Source organism: Cuculus canorus, chromosome W, assembly GCF_017976375.1.
Source record: "Cuculus canorus isolate bCucCan1 chromosome W, bCucCan1.pri, whole genome shotgun sequence".
In the NCBI taxonomy this organism is placed as follows: domain Eukaryota; kingdom Metazoa; phylum Chordata; class Aves; order Cuculiformes; family Cuculidae; genus Cuculus; species Cuculus canorus.
In genome coordinates this window covers 21895324-21909971 of record NC_071440.1, presented here as the reverse complement: position 1 = coordinate 21909971, position 14648 = coordinate 21895324, and the positions used below count along the sequence as shown (strand labels likewise).

Genomic DNA, 14648 nt, shown 5'->3' with positions numbered 1-14648 from the left:
TGACCTGAGGGCAAAAGAATGAAGCATGTAAAAATGAGATACTTCTTGCTAAGAACTTTAATGGGTTCCAGAATTAATTTCCGAAGTTGAGCTTTCCATAAGAAAATGCTGCTTCAAGAGCCTATTTCGCTATTCACCTATTTGTTAGTGGCTTTTTTTTTTTTTTTTTTTTTTTTTTTTTGCAAAAGACAATCAATGTTCTTTTTAGTAAATATGTATATTGGGTAGGATTGGAAGAAATCTTTTGAGTGGCAAAGTTTGATGTTATGTAGTCACATCTTTGTCTATTTTGAAGCTTATTACACTGTTTGTCCTTATAGTACTTGAAACTTTTAGAACCTTGCTTTAACAAGGTTATTAAAATGTATTGCCTTTTGAATGTATGCTTGTTTCACCTTCTGTCCTTGTTTACTCTTTTTATTTTGATTTATTGAGGTTTTTAGTGCATATGTTTTATGTAAGCCCATAGTTTGTGTGTGCTCTGAAAGTATTTTAATGACTGGTATTGGTAACATATACAACTCCCACAGTTAATGGCTTGGCACAGTTGGTATACTGAGGGATGTCTATGAGAATGACTCTCCATTTTAATTACATGGTTCCTAATCTTGAAGTGCAGCATTGTTCTGTTTTTCTATATACTGTTTCAAAGGGATTTTCAAACAGGTAACTGAGAAAAGCAGACATTCTTTATTAGGCTTATATTTGCTTTGTACTTCCACTTAGAAAAATGTATAGGAATCAAAAAAGGATTAAAAAACACTTTCCTAGAAAAGTGTGAAACACTCTTAATTTCACGTATGCTGGATAAAGGACAATTTCTTGGCTTTTTTGGTTCCCTCCTCTCTACTTTTTTAGCTTCAGGTTCATTTGAACTCTTTTGTTTCATTATCTTACACATGCATCCATCCACTGTAGAAGTTGAAAGGTTTGCAGAGCTTTTTCTGTCAGGAAGTTTTGTAAAGTGGAGAACCACAAAGACCCAGTCAAAAATTGCTAACTAAAAATACAGATGAATTTAATAAAGCATGAGTGAAAATTATCTTAATTTAATCTTTATGAATAATGCACATACATGAAATAATGCAGCCTTGCATGATATCTGCATAAATCTAACAAAGATGGGACAAGGTTTTAAAAGTCATAGTTTGAATAAAAAAATGATGATGCTAAGAATGCAGTTAACATTTTAGGCTGAGAGAAACTAGACAGGCTAATATGAAGCTTCAACGCTAAAATATGCACATCAACACTTCAGCTATTTATTATCAGGGATGGAAAGCATAATAAAAAATAAATATATGAGAATACAGGATATCTTGGTTGTTTTCTCCTGTCTTCATGAAACTGTTCTTGAGATTTCTGTATGCCACTTGAAACTGAGAATTTTTCCTGGTTCAAGGTAATTGTATCTCTACTCCTAATGGGAATAGAAATAGGTTTACATGGGTAAACCGACGGATGTGATCTATCTGGACTTCTGTAAAGCCTTTGACACGGTCCCCCACAACATCCTTCTCTCTAAATTGGAGAGATATGGATTTGATGGGTGGACGGTACGGTGGATAAGAAACTGGTTGGACAGTCATATTCAGAGAGTAGCGGTCAATGGCTCAAAGTCCAGATGGAGATCTGTGACAAGTGGTGTCCCTCAGGGGTCCGTACTGGGACCAGTGCTGTTCATTATCTTTATCAATGATATTGACAGCGAGATTGAGTGCACCCTCAGCAAGTTTGCGGATGACACCAAGCTGAGTGGTGCAGTTGCCACACCGGAAGGATGGGATGTCATCCAGAGGGACCTGGACACACTGAAGAAGTGGGGCTGTGAGAACCTCATGAGGTTCAACGAGGCCAAGTGTAAGGTCCTGCATCTGAGTTGGGGCAATCCCCGTTTTCAGTACAGGCTGGGGGATGATGTCATTGAGAGCAGCCCTGCAGAGAAGGACTTGGGTGTGCTGGGGATGAGAAGCTCAACATGAGCCAGCAATATGCACTGGCAGCCCAAAAGGCCAACCGTATCCTGGGCTGCATCAAAAGCAGCGTGGCCAGCAGGGCGAGGGAAGTGATTCTGCCCCTCTCTTCCTCTCTTGTGACACCTCATCTGGAATACTGTGTCCAGTTCTGGAATCCTCAACATAAGAAGCATATGGAGCTGTTGGAACGGGTCCAGAGGAAGCTACAAAGATGATCAGAGGGCTGGAGCACCTTCCCTATGAGGACAGGCTGAGAGAGTTGGGGTTGTTGAGCCTGGAGAAGAGAAGGCTCAGAGGAGATCTTATAGCGACCTTCTAGTACCTGAAGGGGTTCTATGATTCTATGAAATAAGAAGTGACTAGAAAGTATAGGGATCTTGTCCTTGGCAGTGGCGAAAGATATAAATAGTAGTGGTGCGTTACTGTTTGAAATGAGTGAATTTGATAAGAGTTATAGCCAGAAGGGCAGCTTTCTTTTTATAAATAGCTAGGCAAGTGTTTTTTCTACTTTGATATCCTCCTATTGAAACTTTAATTCTTTTCAGGCTGAGAGAGTTGGGCTTGTTCAGCCTGGAAAAGAGGAGGCTCAGAGGAGAGCTTCAGTGACCTTCCAGTACCTGAAGGGGGCTTACAGTAAAGCTGGAGAGGAGCTATTCATAAAGTCTTGTGGGGATAGGACCAGGGTGAATGGATATAAACTGGAGAGGGGCAGATTTAGACTAGACATTAGGAAGAATTTCTTCACTATGAGAGTGGGGAGACACTGGCCCAGGTTGCCCAGGGAGGTTGTGGCTGCCCCATTCCTGGAGGTGTTCAGGGCCAGGTTGGATGGGGCCTTACGCAGCCTGCTTTAGTGGGATGTTCCTGCCCATGGCAGGGGGGTTGGAACTAGATGATCTTTAAGGTCCCTTCCAACCCTAACTATTGTATGATTCTATGATTCTAGTTGTGGGATTCATCCCACCACATTTCTGTGATGGCAACTAGATCATAGCTTTCTAGTAGCATGGTAGCTTCCAGCTCCTCCTGCTTGTTACCCAAGCTTCATGCGTTTGTGTAAAGGCACTTCAGCTGTGCTGCTGGTTGCATCACCTTCCCAGTGGATCCTTTATTACCTATAAGGTGTTTTGGAGAAGTATCCTCCCTAAAACCTGACCCCTGACACCTGTCCTTCCACCACTTGTTTCAAGCTAGCTTGATGTTATCCCCCTCCCCCTTCACATCTAGTTTAAAGCCCTGTCTACAAGCCCCACAAGCTCCTGGGCAAAGACCCTCCTCCCCCTCTGAGAAAGGTGGCTCCCATCTGAAGCCTGTAATCCTGGTGCCATGTAGTCCATCCCATTATCAAAAAACCCAAAGTTATTGCGGTGACACCAGCCATGGAGCCATGTATTAATTGACTGGATAATTATTGCGGTCTGCATAAATATTCCAGCAAATCCTCATATTATTAAATACATAACCTCTTTTTTTCTCCTTGCTATTTCTTTCTTATAAAGGAAGCGCTCAGTTTTGTTATGACTTTGACATTCAAGTATGTCCTGTGAGCTGCAATGACTGAGGAACAGACCCAGAACAATCTCCTCAGATTACTAACAACAAGACTGCATGTTACTGTAAACTTAGTCACAACAGCTTTAGACAAGTTTCTCTATTCTGATGACATTGGTTTCCTCATATTTTCATTCTTTAGCCTGTAAAGGAATTTTTAAGTAGCATGGTTTAAAACAATTAAACCCTAGTAAAGAGCTATACCATACATGGATAAAAAGAAAAGTAAAAAATATTCAATTTATAATACAATTGTTTTCTATACTGTACTAAGTTCTAAAACCACAAAAATAAACAGGTTACAGTGTTTTAAAAGAAAATATTTAATTCTCACCTAAAATGATTGACATTTGCTTTACTAAGGAATGAAAGCACAAATGAACCTGGTCTCCGATCACTCTCTCGAATAAGGTAACTTCCAGGTTTTCCTGCTTGCCGAAGACGTTCTTCCGCAATTGCTCTGTCCAGTTTTCCATGATACCACCTAAAAAAACAATGTAACAATGTGTGTCCTTAAAATTTAAGGCTTTTGTTTATTTTCACAGAACAGACCTGTGAAACTAATGAAAGTTCTCAGTTAAAACTGATGCAATTCCAAACCTTTGTTTCAAATAAAGTTATCAGATATTTACATGTGCAACCTCTCTCAAATGACTTATTTCCAATACACAGAGTTTTTAAAGCTTCACAGGTTCAGATAATCAATTTACCCAAATAACTCAAACTGGAGTAAAGTACTCTGAACTATCTAAAAGGGACAAAGGCTCTGTATATCCAGCCTTTTCTTTCCTTCCCAATTTGCTCATTTTCAGTAAATGAACAGAACCAGAGGTAAATGATCTGACTCAGGCTGTTGTATTTTAAGCCTACTCAGGCTTCAATTCAAGCAATAACCTGTTTCTCAAGTGACAAACACAGATCACAGTATCAAAGTCTGCACCTAAGCAAAATGACAGCAGTCACCAGACAATATTTCAGCCAAAAAAAGGTTTCCCCAAACCCAACATGCTGCCTATTAAAAGCAAATACAGATGCACAACAACTCACAGACTGCAAAAATATGACAAAAGAACACTTCAGTTTAAGGCAAAAGTTAGACTCATCATTCAAACATTCTTTACCTCAATTTTCTTTTATTTACAAAACTCTTGTCAGACCTTTCTCCTCTAACAATCAAATGGGGGGGGCAGGTAGCAGTGGAGGGAGTAATTGAAGAAAAGCCAAGTGTTGCCAAATGTTGTTCTCAAGACCTCTAAAAAGGAAAACCTTTATACAGCTACTGTTTCATACTATTTAAATTATCAACTATTTCTGACCATTCATCTACTGATTCTACTAGTTCATGCATGTCTTGCAAGAGTTGCAAAAAAACGCATTTTGGAAGAGATATGAAAGTGGTCTTTTGGCTTAACCTACACAAGAAAAAATGAAAACAGAAAAAAAAGAGAACAGCTTAGCTGTTGATAAAAATCTTGCCAGAATATTTTTTCTATGAAAAGGAAGTGAAAGTTGTCTTTGAGAACTTCTTTTAGAATGACAGAAGTCAAATAGAATATACAGATGCAGATCACATATACCAGCAGAAGTAGTACCAGTATAGATATTTACATTGGCAAAGCTGCAGTCTTGTTAGTATAGCGCTCTTCTTCGCTTTTGCTCATCCTGATTAAAACAAGTTAAACTAGTGAAAGAGTTGTTTTGACTGTACAACTCTATAGCACTTGAGGCAATGTTAGAACAATCATGTCTGTGATTGGTTGGACTCAAGCCAGCATCTAACCAACCGCACAGCTGCTTGCTCACTCTCCCTAACCCCCAGTAGAACAGAGTAGGGAATAGAAAGAGAAAAAGCAAGAAAATGCATGGACTGAGATACAAGTTTAATAAGTGAAGGAAGAATGAAAGAAGGGGACTAGGGGGAACAGAAAACAAAACAACAGAAGCAATGCAAATCACTCACTACCTCCCACAAGCATACCAACACCCAGCCAGTCTCTGTGCAATGGCTACCTTGGAAGACACACTCACCTCTCTTTTTTTTTTTTTTTTTTTTTTTTTTCTATTGCTGAGTATGACTTGATATGGCATGGAATATCACTTTGGTTAGTTGGGGTCAGCTGTCCCAGCTGTGTCCCCTCCCAGCCTCTTGCCCACCCATAGTCCACTCCCCGGAGAACAGGGAGAACAGAGTGAGAAATGAAGAAAGCCTTCTTGGCACCATGCAAGCATTGTTCAGCAACAGGCAAAATACAAGTGTGTTATCAACACTGTTTTAGTCACAAATCCAAACCAAAGCACCACAGGGGCTGCTATGAAGAAAGTTAACTCCAGCCCAGCCAGACCCAGGACACTCTCTTAGAAGGCTCTGTACCATTTAGAATTTTATAGGTCAGGATCAATAACTTAAATTTGATGCTGTTCTAACTGACAAATGCTTAATGCATTCAGTTAGAAGCAATGCTTAACATCTCTCAACTTTACACCAAATATAATTTTTTCCTGAAGAGATGCAAAACATTGTCTTACCTAAGATGTACTATAATATTAGTCTCATGAAAAGAATTAAAGTTTCAATAGGAGGATATCAAAGTAGAAAAAACACTTGCCTAGCTATTTATAAAAAGAAAGCTGCCCTTCTGGCTATAACTCTTATCAAATTCACTCATTTCAAACAGTAACGCACCACTACTATTTATATCTTTCGCCACTGCCAAGGACAAGATCCCTATACTTTCTAGTCACTTCTTATTTCATAGAATCATAGAACCCCTTCAGGTACTAGAAGGTCGCTATAAGATCTCCTCTGAGCCTTCTCTTCTCCAGGCTCAACAACCCCAACTCTCTCAGCCTGTCCTCATAGGGAAGGTGCTCCAGCCCTCTGATCATCTTTGTAGCTTCCTCTGGACCCGTTCCAACAGCTCCATATGCTTCTTATGTTGAGGATTCCAGAACTGGACACAGTATTCCAGATGAGGTGTCACAAGAGAGGAAGAGAGGGGCAGAATCACTTCCCTCGCCCTGCTGGCCACGCTGCTTTTGATGCAGCCCAGGATACGGTTGGCCTTTTGGGCTGCCAGTGCATATTGCTGGCTCATGTTGAGCTTCTCATCCCCAGCACACCCAAGTCCTTCTCTGCAGGGCTGCTCTCAATGACATCATCCCCCAGCCTGTACTGAAAACGGGGATTGCCCCAACTCAGATGCAGGACCTTACACTTGGCCTCGTTGAACCTCATGAGGTTCTCACAGCCCCACTTCTTCAGTGTGTCCAGGTCCCTCTGGATGACATCCCATCCTTCCGGTGTGGCAACTGCACCACTCAGCTTGGTGTCATCCGCAAACTTGCTGAGGGTGCACTCAATCTCGCTGTCAATATCATTGATAAAGATAATGAACAGCACTGGTCCCAGTACGGACCCCTGAGGGACACCACTTGTCACAGATCTCCATCTGGACTTTGAGCCATTGACCGCTACTCTCTGAATATGACTGTCCAACCAGTTTCTTATCCACCGTACCGTCCACCCATCAAATCCATATCTCTCCAATTTAGAGAGAAGGATGTTGTGGGGGACCGTGTCAAAGGCTTTACAGAAGTCCAGATAGATCACATCCGTCGGTTTACCCATGTAAACCTATTTCTATTCCCATTAGGAGTAGAGATACAATTACCTTGAACCAGGAAAAATTCTCAGTTTCAAGTGGCATACAGAAATCTCAAGAACAGTTTCATGAAGACAGGAGAAAACAACCAAGATATCCTGTATTCTCATATATTTATTTTTTATTATGCTTTCCATCCCTGATAATAAATAGCTGAAGTGTTGATGTGCATATTTTAGCGTTGAAGCTTCATATTAGCCTGTCTAGTTTCTCTCAGCCTAAAATGTTAACTGCATTCTTAGCATCATCATTTTTTTATTCAAACTATGACTTTTAAAACCTTGTCCCATCTTTGTTAGATTTATGCAGATATCATGCAAGGCTGCATTATTTCATGTATGTGCATTATTCATAAAGATTAAATTAAGATAATTTTCACTCATGCTTTATTAAATTCATCTGTATTTTTAGTTAGCAATTTTTGACTGGGTCTTTGTGGTTCTCCACTTTACAAAACTTCCTGACAGAAAAAGCTCTGCAAACCTTTCAACTTCTACAGTGGATGGATGCATGTGTAAGATAATGAAACAAAAGAGTTCAAATGAACCTGAAGCTAAAAAAGTAGAGAGGAGGGAACCAAAAAAGCCAAGAAATTGTCCTTTATCCAGCATACGTGAAATTAAGAGTGTTTCACACTTTTCTAGGAAAGTGTTTTTTAATCCTTTTTTGATTCCTATACATTTTTCTAAGTGGAAGTACAAAGCAAATATAAGCCTAATAAAGAATGTCTGCTTTTCTCAGTTACCTGTTTGAAAATCCCTTTGAAACAGTATATAGAAAAACAGAACAATGCTGCACTTCAAGATTAGGAACCATGTAATTAAAATGGAGAGTCATTCTCATAGACATCCCTCAGTATACCAACTGTGCCAAGCCATTAACTGTGGGAGTTGTATATGTTACCAATACCAGTCATTAAAATACTTTCAGAGCACACACAAACTATGGGCTTACATAAAACATATGCACTAAAAACCTCAATAAATCAAAATAAAAAGAGTAAACAAGGACAGAAGGTGAAACAAGCATACATTCAAAAGGCAATACATTTTAATAACCTTGTTAAAGCAAGGTTCTAAAAGTTTCAAGTACTATAAGGACAAACAGTGTAATAAGCTTCAAAATAGACAAAGATGTGACTACATAACATCAAACTTTGCCACTCAAAAGATTTCTTCCAATCCTACCCAATATACATATTTACTAAAAAGAACATTGATTGTCTTTTGCAAAAAAAAAAAAAAAAAAAAAAAAAAAGCCACTAACAAATAGGTGAATAGCGAAATAGGCTCTTGAAGCAGCATTTTCTTATGGAAAGCTCAACTTCGGAAATTAATTCTGGAACCCATTGAAGTTCTTAGCAAGAAGTATCTCATTTTTACATGCTTCATTCTTTTGCCCTCAGGTCAAAGATATGCCTTTTTCTGTTTAAACTAGGAGTAATGCTCCTATGGAAACAATACTGTTGTGCAAATCACCATCTTTTGTTTGGCTGTAGTTAAGAATTTATAAATTGTTATTTGTCTTGTCTGCCATTATTTTCATTAATTTCATTAAAAGTACAAATGTTTCCTTGACTTTCTCCTTGCACTTCATATTCTCCTACCTCCAGCCTTCTTGGACTTTCTCCTCATCCTATTATTATTCCAATCACTCAATCAGGTTTGCTCACTGGAAGCAACAGTGGTGTTCCAAGAAACTGAAATATAGAGTCCCCACTTCTACTAGTGCTGAACCCTACTTCATATCAATTTTGTTTCCACCTCCCAGTCAGCAGCACAGCTCTGGATTACAGCCCAAACTAACCAAGCTTTTGTGCTCCACTCTCACCTAATCTCTGATGCTAGAATGCCTCACAAGTGAAGTACATCTCATCAGTGAAGAAATGCTGCTCTAATGAGAAAACTCTGAAATTTAGAGCTTTATACATTAAAATCCAAGATAGAAACAATGACTAAATTGATAAATGTCCAATGCTTCACATCTACAACAGGAACAGGATGGGAGTTACCTATGGAGTATGATCCATATACACACTGAATCCAATAGTGTGATGTAAAAGAACTGCATGTAGATCTAAGAAAAGAATTGTGTGTATAAAAGAACAATTGGGATGTAAACTATCTGACTCATAATGCTTGTTTTGAATGACTTGCAACTTCACAATTCTATTAACTGTGTGTGTATGTATGGGTATAAATAAAACATTGTTTCTAGATTTGAATTAACACAATTATTAATGCATTATTAACTATTATTATTTATTATTATTATTATTAATCATTTTTAACTATTAATGCATGGCTCTATAGCTGGTGTCATCGCCACAATTTTGGGTTCTCTGATAATGAGGTGGCCTATGCAGCACCAGGCCTGCTGGCATCTGATGGGGTTCACCTTTCTCTAAGGGGGAGAGGAGGGTCTTTGCTCAGGAGCTTGCGGGGCTCATTGACAGGGCTTTAAACTAGACCTGAAGGGAGAGGGGGATAATATCCGGCTTGCCTGTGACAAGCTGCGGGAGGACACACCAAGGTTAGAGGGACAGGGTGCTAGCGAGGGCCTGCAGCCTGTATCTCCAAGATGTGCTGGGTTCACCAGAGCGCACTTGAAGTTGTACAGGGATGAGCAGGGGGAAACCACCAGTGAAACATCTCAAAGGAATTAAGGGGTGTTCCTCTAAGAAGGTGACACGGTCAACAGCCCAGCTGAAGGGCCTCTACACCAATGTGTGTGGCATGGGCAACAAACAGGAGGAGCTGGAAGCCTTTGTGCAGCTGGAAAACTATGATGTAGTCGCCATCACAGAAGCATGGTCGGATAATTCACACAACTGGAGTGCTGCAATGGATGGCTACAAGCTCTTCAGGCGGGACGGGCAGGGAAGGAGAGGCGGCGGGGTGGCTCTGTATGTTAGGGAGGGGTTTGACTGTCTAGTGCTTGATGATGGTGACAATAGGGTCGAGTGTTTATGGGTAAGGATGAGGGGGAAGGCCAACAAGGCAGGTATCATGGTGGAAGTCTGTTACGAACCACCCAAACAGGATGAAGAGGTAGATGAAGCATTCTGCAAGCAGCTGGCAGAAGTAGCTCAATCACTGGCCCTTGTTCTTGTGGGGGACTTCAACTTACCAGACGTCTGCTGGAAATCCAACACAGCAGAGAGGAAAGAGTCTAGGAGGTTCCTGGAGTGTGTGGAAGACAACTTCCTCACACAACTGGTGAGTGAACCAACTAGGGAAGGTGCCCCGCTAGACCTGCTGTTCAAGAACAGAGGAGGACTTGTGGGTGATGTGATGGTTGGAGGCTACCTTGGGCTTAGCGGCCATGAAATTATAGTTTTTGATTCTTGGAGAAGTGAGGAAGGAGGTCAGCAGAACTGCCACCTTGGACTTCTGGAGGGCAGACTTTGGCCTGTTTGGACGCTGGCTGAGAGAGTCCCCAGGGAAGCACCCCTAAAGGGCAAAGGAGTCCAGGAAGGCTGGACATTCTGCAAGGAGAAGGTATTAGAGGCACAAGAGCAGGCTGTCCCTATGTGTGGGAAGACACGCTGGCGGAGAAGAAGACCAGACTGGTGGAACAGAGAGCTGCGCCTGTAACTCAGGAAAAAAAGGAGAGTGGCCTTTGGAAGAAGGGGCAGCACACTCAGGAGGACTACAAAGATGTTGTGAAGTTATGCAGGGAGAAAGTTAGAAGGGTCAAAGCCCCACTAGAACTGAATCTGGCTACTGAGGTAAAGGACAATAACAAACGTTTCTATAAATATGTCAGCAGCAAAAGGAGGGCTAAGGGGAATCTCCAGCCTTTATTGGATGAGGGGAGAAACTTACGTGACAAAGGAAGAGGAGAAGGCTGAGGTACTTAATGCCTTCTTCACCTCAGTCTTTGACAGTAAGACCAGTTCTATGATTCTTTGAATAAAAAATAATAAAAAGAAATAGCCCTTTATCTGAAATTGTAACTAGGATTATTTTACCATTTGCAAATTATATACATTAATTTATTCTCATTTAGTGTAAATGAGTTATGTTCTGGGAAGTGCTTGAATGTTAGTCAGCAAGTGGTGTGCTGCAGTATAATGTTCATCTTCACAAAATGTCCACTGTAAAATTGTTTCTGGCATCTCGGAAAACAGGAAACCATTAAAGACTACTTTCCAAGAAAGGGATCCTTATACTTTTCAAATCTTAAAGAATCTTTCCTTCTTGGATCCATTAAATATGTGAAGAAATAACTATTCAAAGGAAACTAATTTGTTTGCTCATACTGTTCTTCATAGAACAGATATGTTTTTTGGTTTTATTTGTTGACTACAGAGTATATATTTTTTTGTTATTAGAAGGGCAGATGGTACACAAAACATTTTTCAGCCTCCAGGATGGCAGTCTTAAAGTTATTTCAGCTAAATATAGGTACATGTCCACTGGGTCCCACAGACTGGAAGTGTCATTTTCACCAAAGCTTATTCTTTGCCAATTGCAGCCTTCCAAAAAACGGGTGAAATTTCCATTGCTCAACAATGTTACTGATATTTTGTTTCCTAAAAGTGATATTTTTTTTGATTAAACATTCCTTATGTATTTCTGTTTCACTTAAATATCAGTATTTTAGTTGAAAGTTCTCCAAATCCCTCCCCTCTCCAACTTGGATGTGGGCATGTGCTCATGCAGCATATGATTGACAGACAGTGTACGAGTCCATCAAAACTAAATTCTTTTTGGCTGAAGTAGTATGTTTTGGGGAAGTTGTTGAGTGATATAAAATACTGGGAAGGGAAATCTTTATCTTGTCATCTTGTCCTTCAGAAATTTCTGTTATTACAGAAAACTGTATTTATTAGTCCTATGTGTTTCATTTGAGTTTGATTTAATAATAAAACATGAAACATTAAATTTCATCTAGAAGCCTAATCTCTGAATAACAGACCATGGATTTTATAAGGAATCTGGTAGAAAATATCCCAAGAGATCTAGTCTAGATCCTTAAATTTATATTATTTTCTGGCTTCCCTTGCAGTACTATATGCTTAAAAACTTTGAATTTCATCTTTGAAGATGAATCTTAGTATACATTTTATGTTCCTGTTTGGGAGAAATAATATAGTTTCAACAACTGAACTGAGAAGAGAGATTTTTAAAGGAGTCTATCAGAATATTGACCTGTTAAAGAAAAATAAAATAAAAGTATAAGAAACCAATACACTCATCTGAGTTTCTCAACAGTTCAATGTGGTTTTTTCCTTTTGTTTTTGAATTGTTCATAAGCTTTGTAAAGAAGTCAAATGCTAAGTAGAAAACTAAGTAGAGTCAGACACGTTTAACCTTTTGTACTGTAATTTGTTTTGAAATATCTTTAAAACAACGCCTTCTGGAAACTGGTGAGAGAGGTAACATGATATTAGATGTTAAGCTTTTCCTTTAAGAGAAATAGGATTAGTTGACTAATAGTTTCTCTCAAATTCTTGTATTTTATTGCATATTTTTATCTTCACTGATCAATGACATATATTTTAAGACTTCAGTTTGTGGAGGTATATCATAAGAATTCCTCCTTTGGCGGAAGTGCTCGCGAATCCACTTTCCATCATTTATCAGCAGACCTGGCTAACCAGGGAGGTCATAGTTGACTGGAGGAAGAGGAAAAGGCTGAGGTACTTAATGCCTTCTTCACCTCAGTCTTTGACAGTAAGACCAGTTGTTCTCTGGGTACCCAGCACCATGATCTGGAAGACACGGACAGGGAGGAGGATGGAGCCCCCATAATCCAAGAGGAGTTGGTTAACAAACTGCTACACCCCCTAGACACACACAAGTCTATGAGGTCGGATAGGATCCACCTGAAAATGCAGAAGGAACTGGTGGAAGCGCTCACCAATCCACTTTCCATCATTTGTCAGCAGTCCTGGCTAACCGGGGAGGTCATAGTTGACTGGAGGTCAGCAAATGTGATGCCCGTCTACAAGAAGGGTCAGAAAGAGGATACGGGGAACTACAGTCCTGTCAGCCTGGCCTTGGTGCCAGGGAAGGTTATGGAGCAGAGCACCTTGAGAGCCATCAAATGGCATGTACAGGACAAGCAGGGGACCAGGCTCAGTCAGCATGGGTTTAGGAAAGGCAGGTCCTGCTTGACCAGCCTGTTCTCCTTCTGTGGCCAGGTGGCCTGCCTAGTGGATGAGGGAAAGGCTGTGGATGTTGTCTGCTTTGACTTTAGTAGAGCCTTTGACACTGTTGCCCACGGCATTCTCCTGGAGAAACTGACTGCTCATGGCCTGGACAGGCGCACTCTGCTGGGTAAAAAACTGGCTGGATGGCCAGGTCCAGAGAGCTGTGGTGAATGGAGGCAAATCCAGTTGGTGGCTGGTCACAAGCGGTGTCCCCAGGGCTCAGTGTTGGGGCCAGTTCTGTTTAATGTCTTTATCAATGATCTGGATGAGAGGGTTGAGTGCTCCCTCAGTAAGTTTGCAGAAGACACCCAGTGGTGTGGGAGTGTTGATCTGTTTGAAGGTAGAAAGGCTCTGCAGAGGGACCTGGACAGGCTGGATCGATGGGCCGAGGCCAATTGTACGAGATGCAACAAGGCTAGGTGCTGGGTCCTGCACTTGGGTCACAACAACCCCGTGCAGTGCTACAGGCTTGGGGAAGAGTGGCTGGAAAGCTGCCCGGGGGAAAAGGACCCTGGAGGTGCTGTTTGACAGCTGGATGAATATGAGCCAGCTGTGTGCCAAGGTGGCCAAGAAGACAAACAGCATCCTGGCTTGTAGCAGAAATGGTGTGGCCAGCAGGAGCAGGGAAGTGATCGTCCCCATGTACTTGGCCCTGGTGAGGCCCCTCCTCGAATCCTGTGTTCAGTGTTGGGCCCTTGAGTACAAGAAGGATCTTGAGGGGCTGGAGCAGAGGAGGGCAACAGAGCTAGGGAAGGGGCTGGAGAACAAGTCTTACAAGGAGCGGCTGAGGGAACTGGGGCTGCTTAGCCTGGAGAAGAGGAGGCTGACGGGAGACCTTATTGCCCTTTACAACTCCCTGAAAGGAGGCTGTAGCAAGGTGGGCATTCATCTCTTCTCCCAAGTAACAAGTGATAGGACGAGAAGAAACAACCTCAAGTTACACCAGGAGAGGTTTAGACTGGACATGAGGAAATACTACTTTACCAAATGGATTGTCAGGCACGGGCACAGGCTGCCCGGAGAAGTGGTTGAGTCCCCATCCATGGAGGTATTTAAAAGACGGGCAGATGTGTTTGCTTAGGGACATGGTTTTAGTGGTGGACTTGGCAGTGTCAGTTTTATGGTTGGACTCAATGATCTTAAAGGTCTTTTCCAACCTAAACGTTCTATGATTCTATAAATATAACATGATTACAACAGTGGCTATTTGTTACATTTCTGTAGCATCTTCTGGACTAAGCAAATAGTCAAGCATGTATCTTACTAAGTCTCTAATGTTATCTATTCTACTAACAGACT

At 41.0% G+C, this 14648-nt stretch overlaps 1 protein-coding gene across 2 annotated transcripts in view; it reads right to left on the bottom strand.

Moving 5' to 3' along the window:
- The window catches only part of LOC128850269 (ras GTPase-activating protein 1-like), a 120992-nt gene that overhangs the window by 99327 nt on the left and 7017 nt on the right, over positions 1-14648 (bottom strand). For both annotated transcript variants that reach the window (XM_054053282.1, XM_054053283.1), the window contains one exon: positions 3862-4011. In XM_054053282.1, the coding sequence (XP_053909257.1) occupies positions 3862-4011 (150 nt within the window). The remainder of the gene's footprint in view (positions 1-3861; positions 4012-14648) is intronic.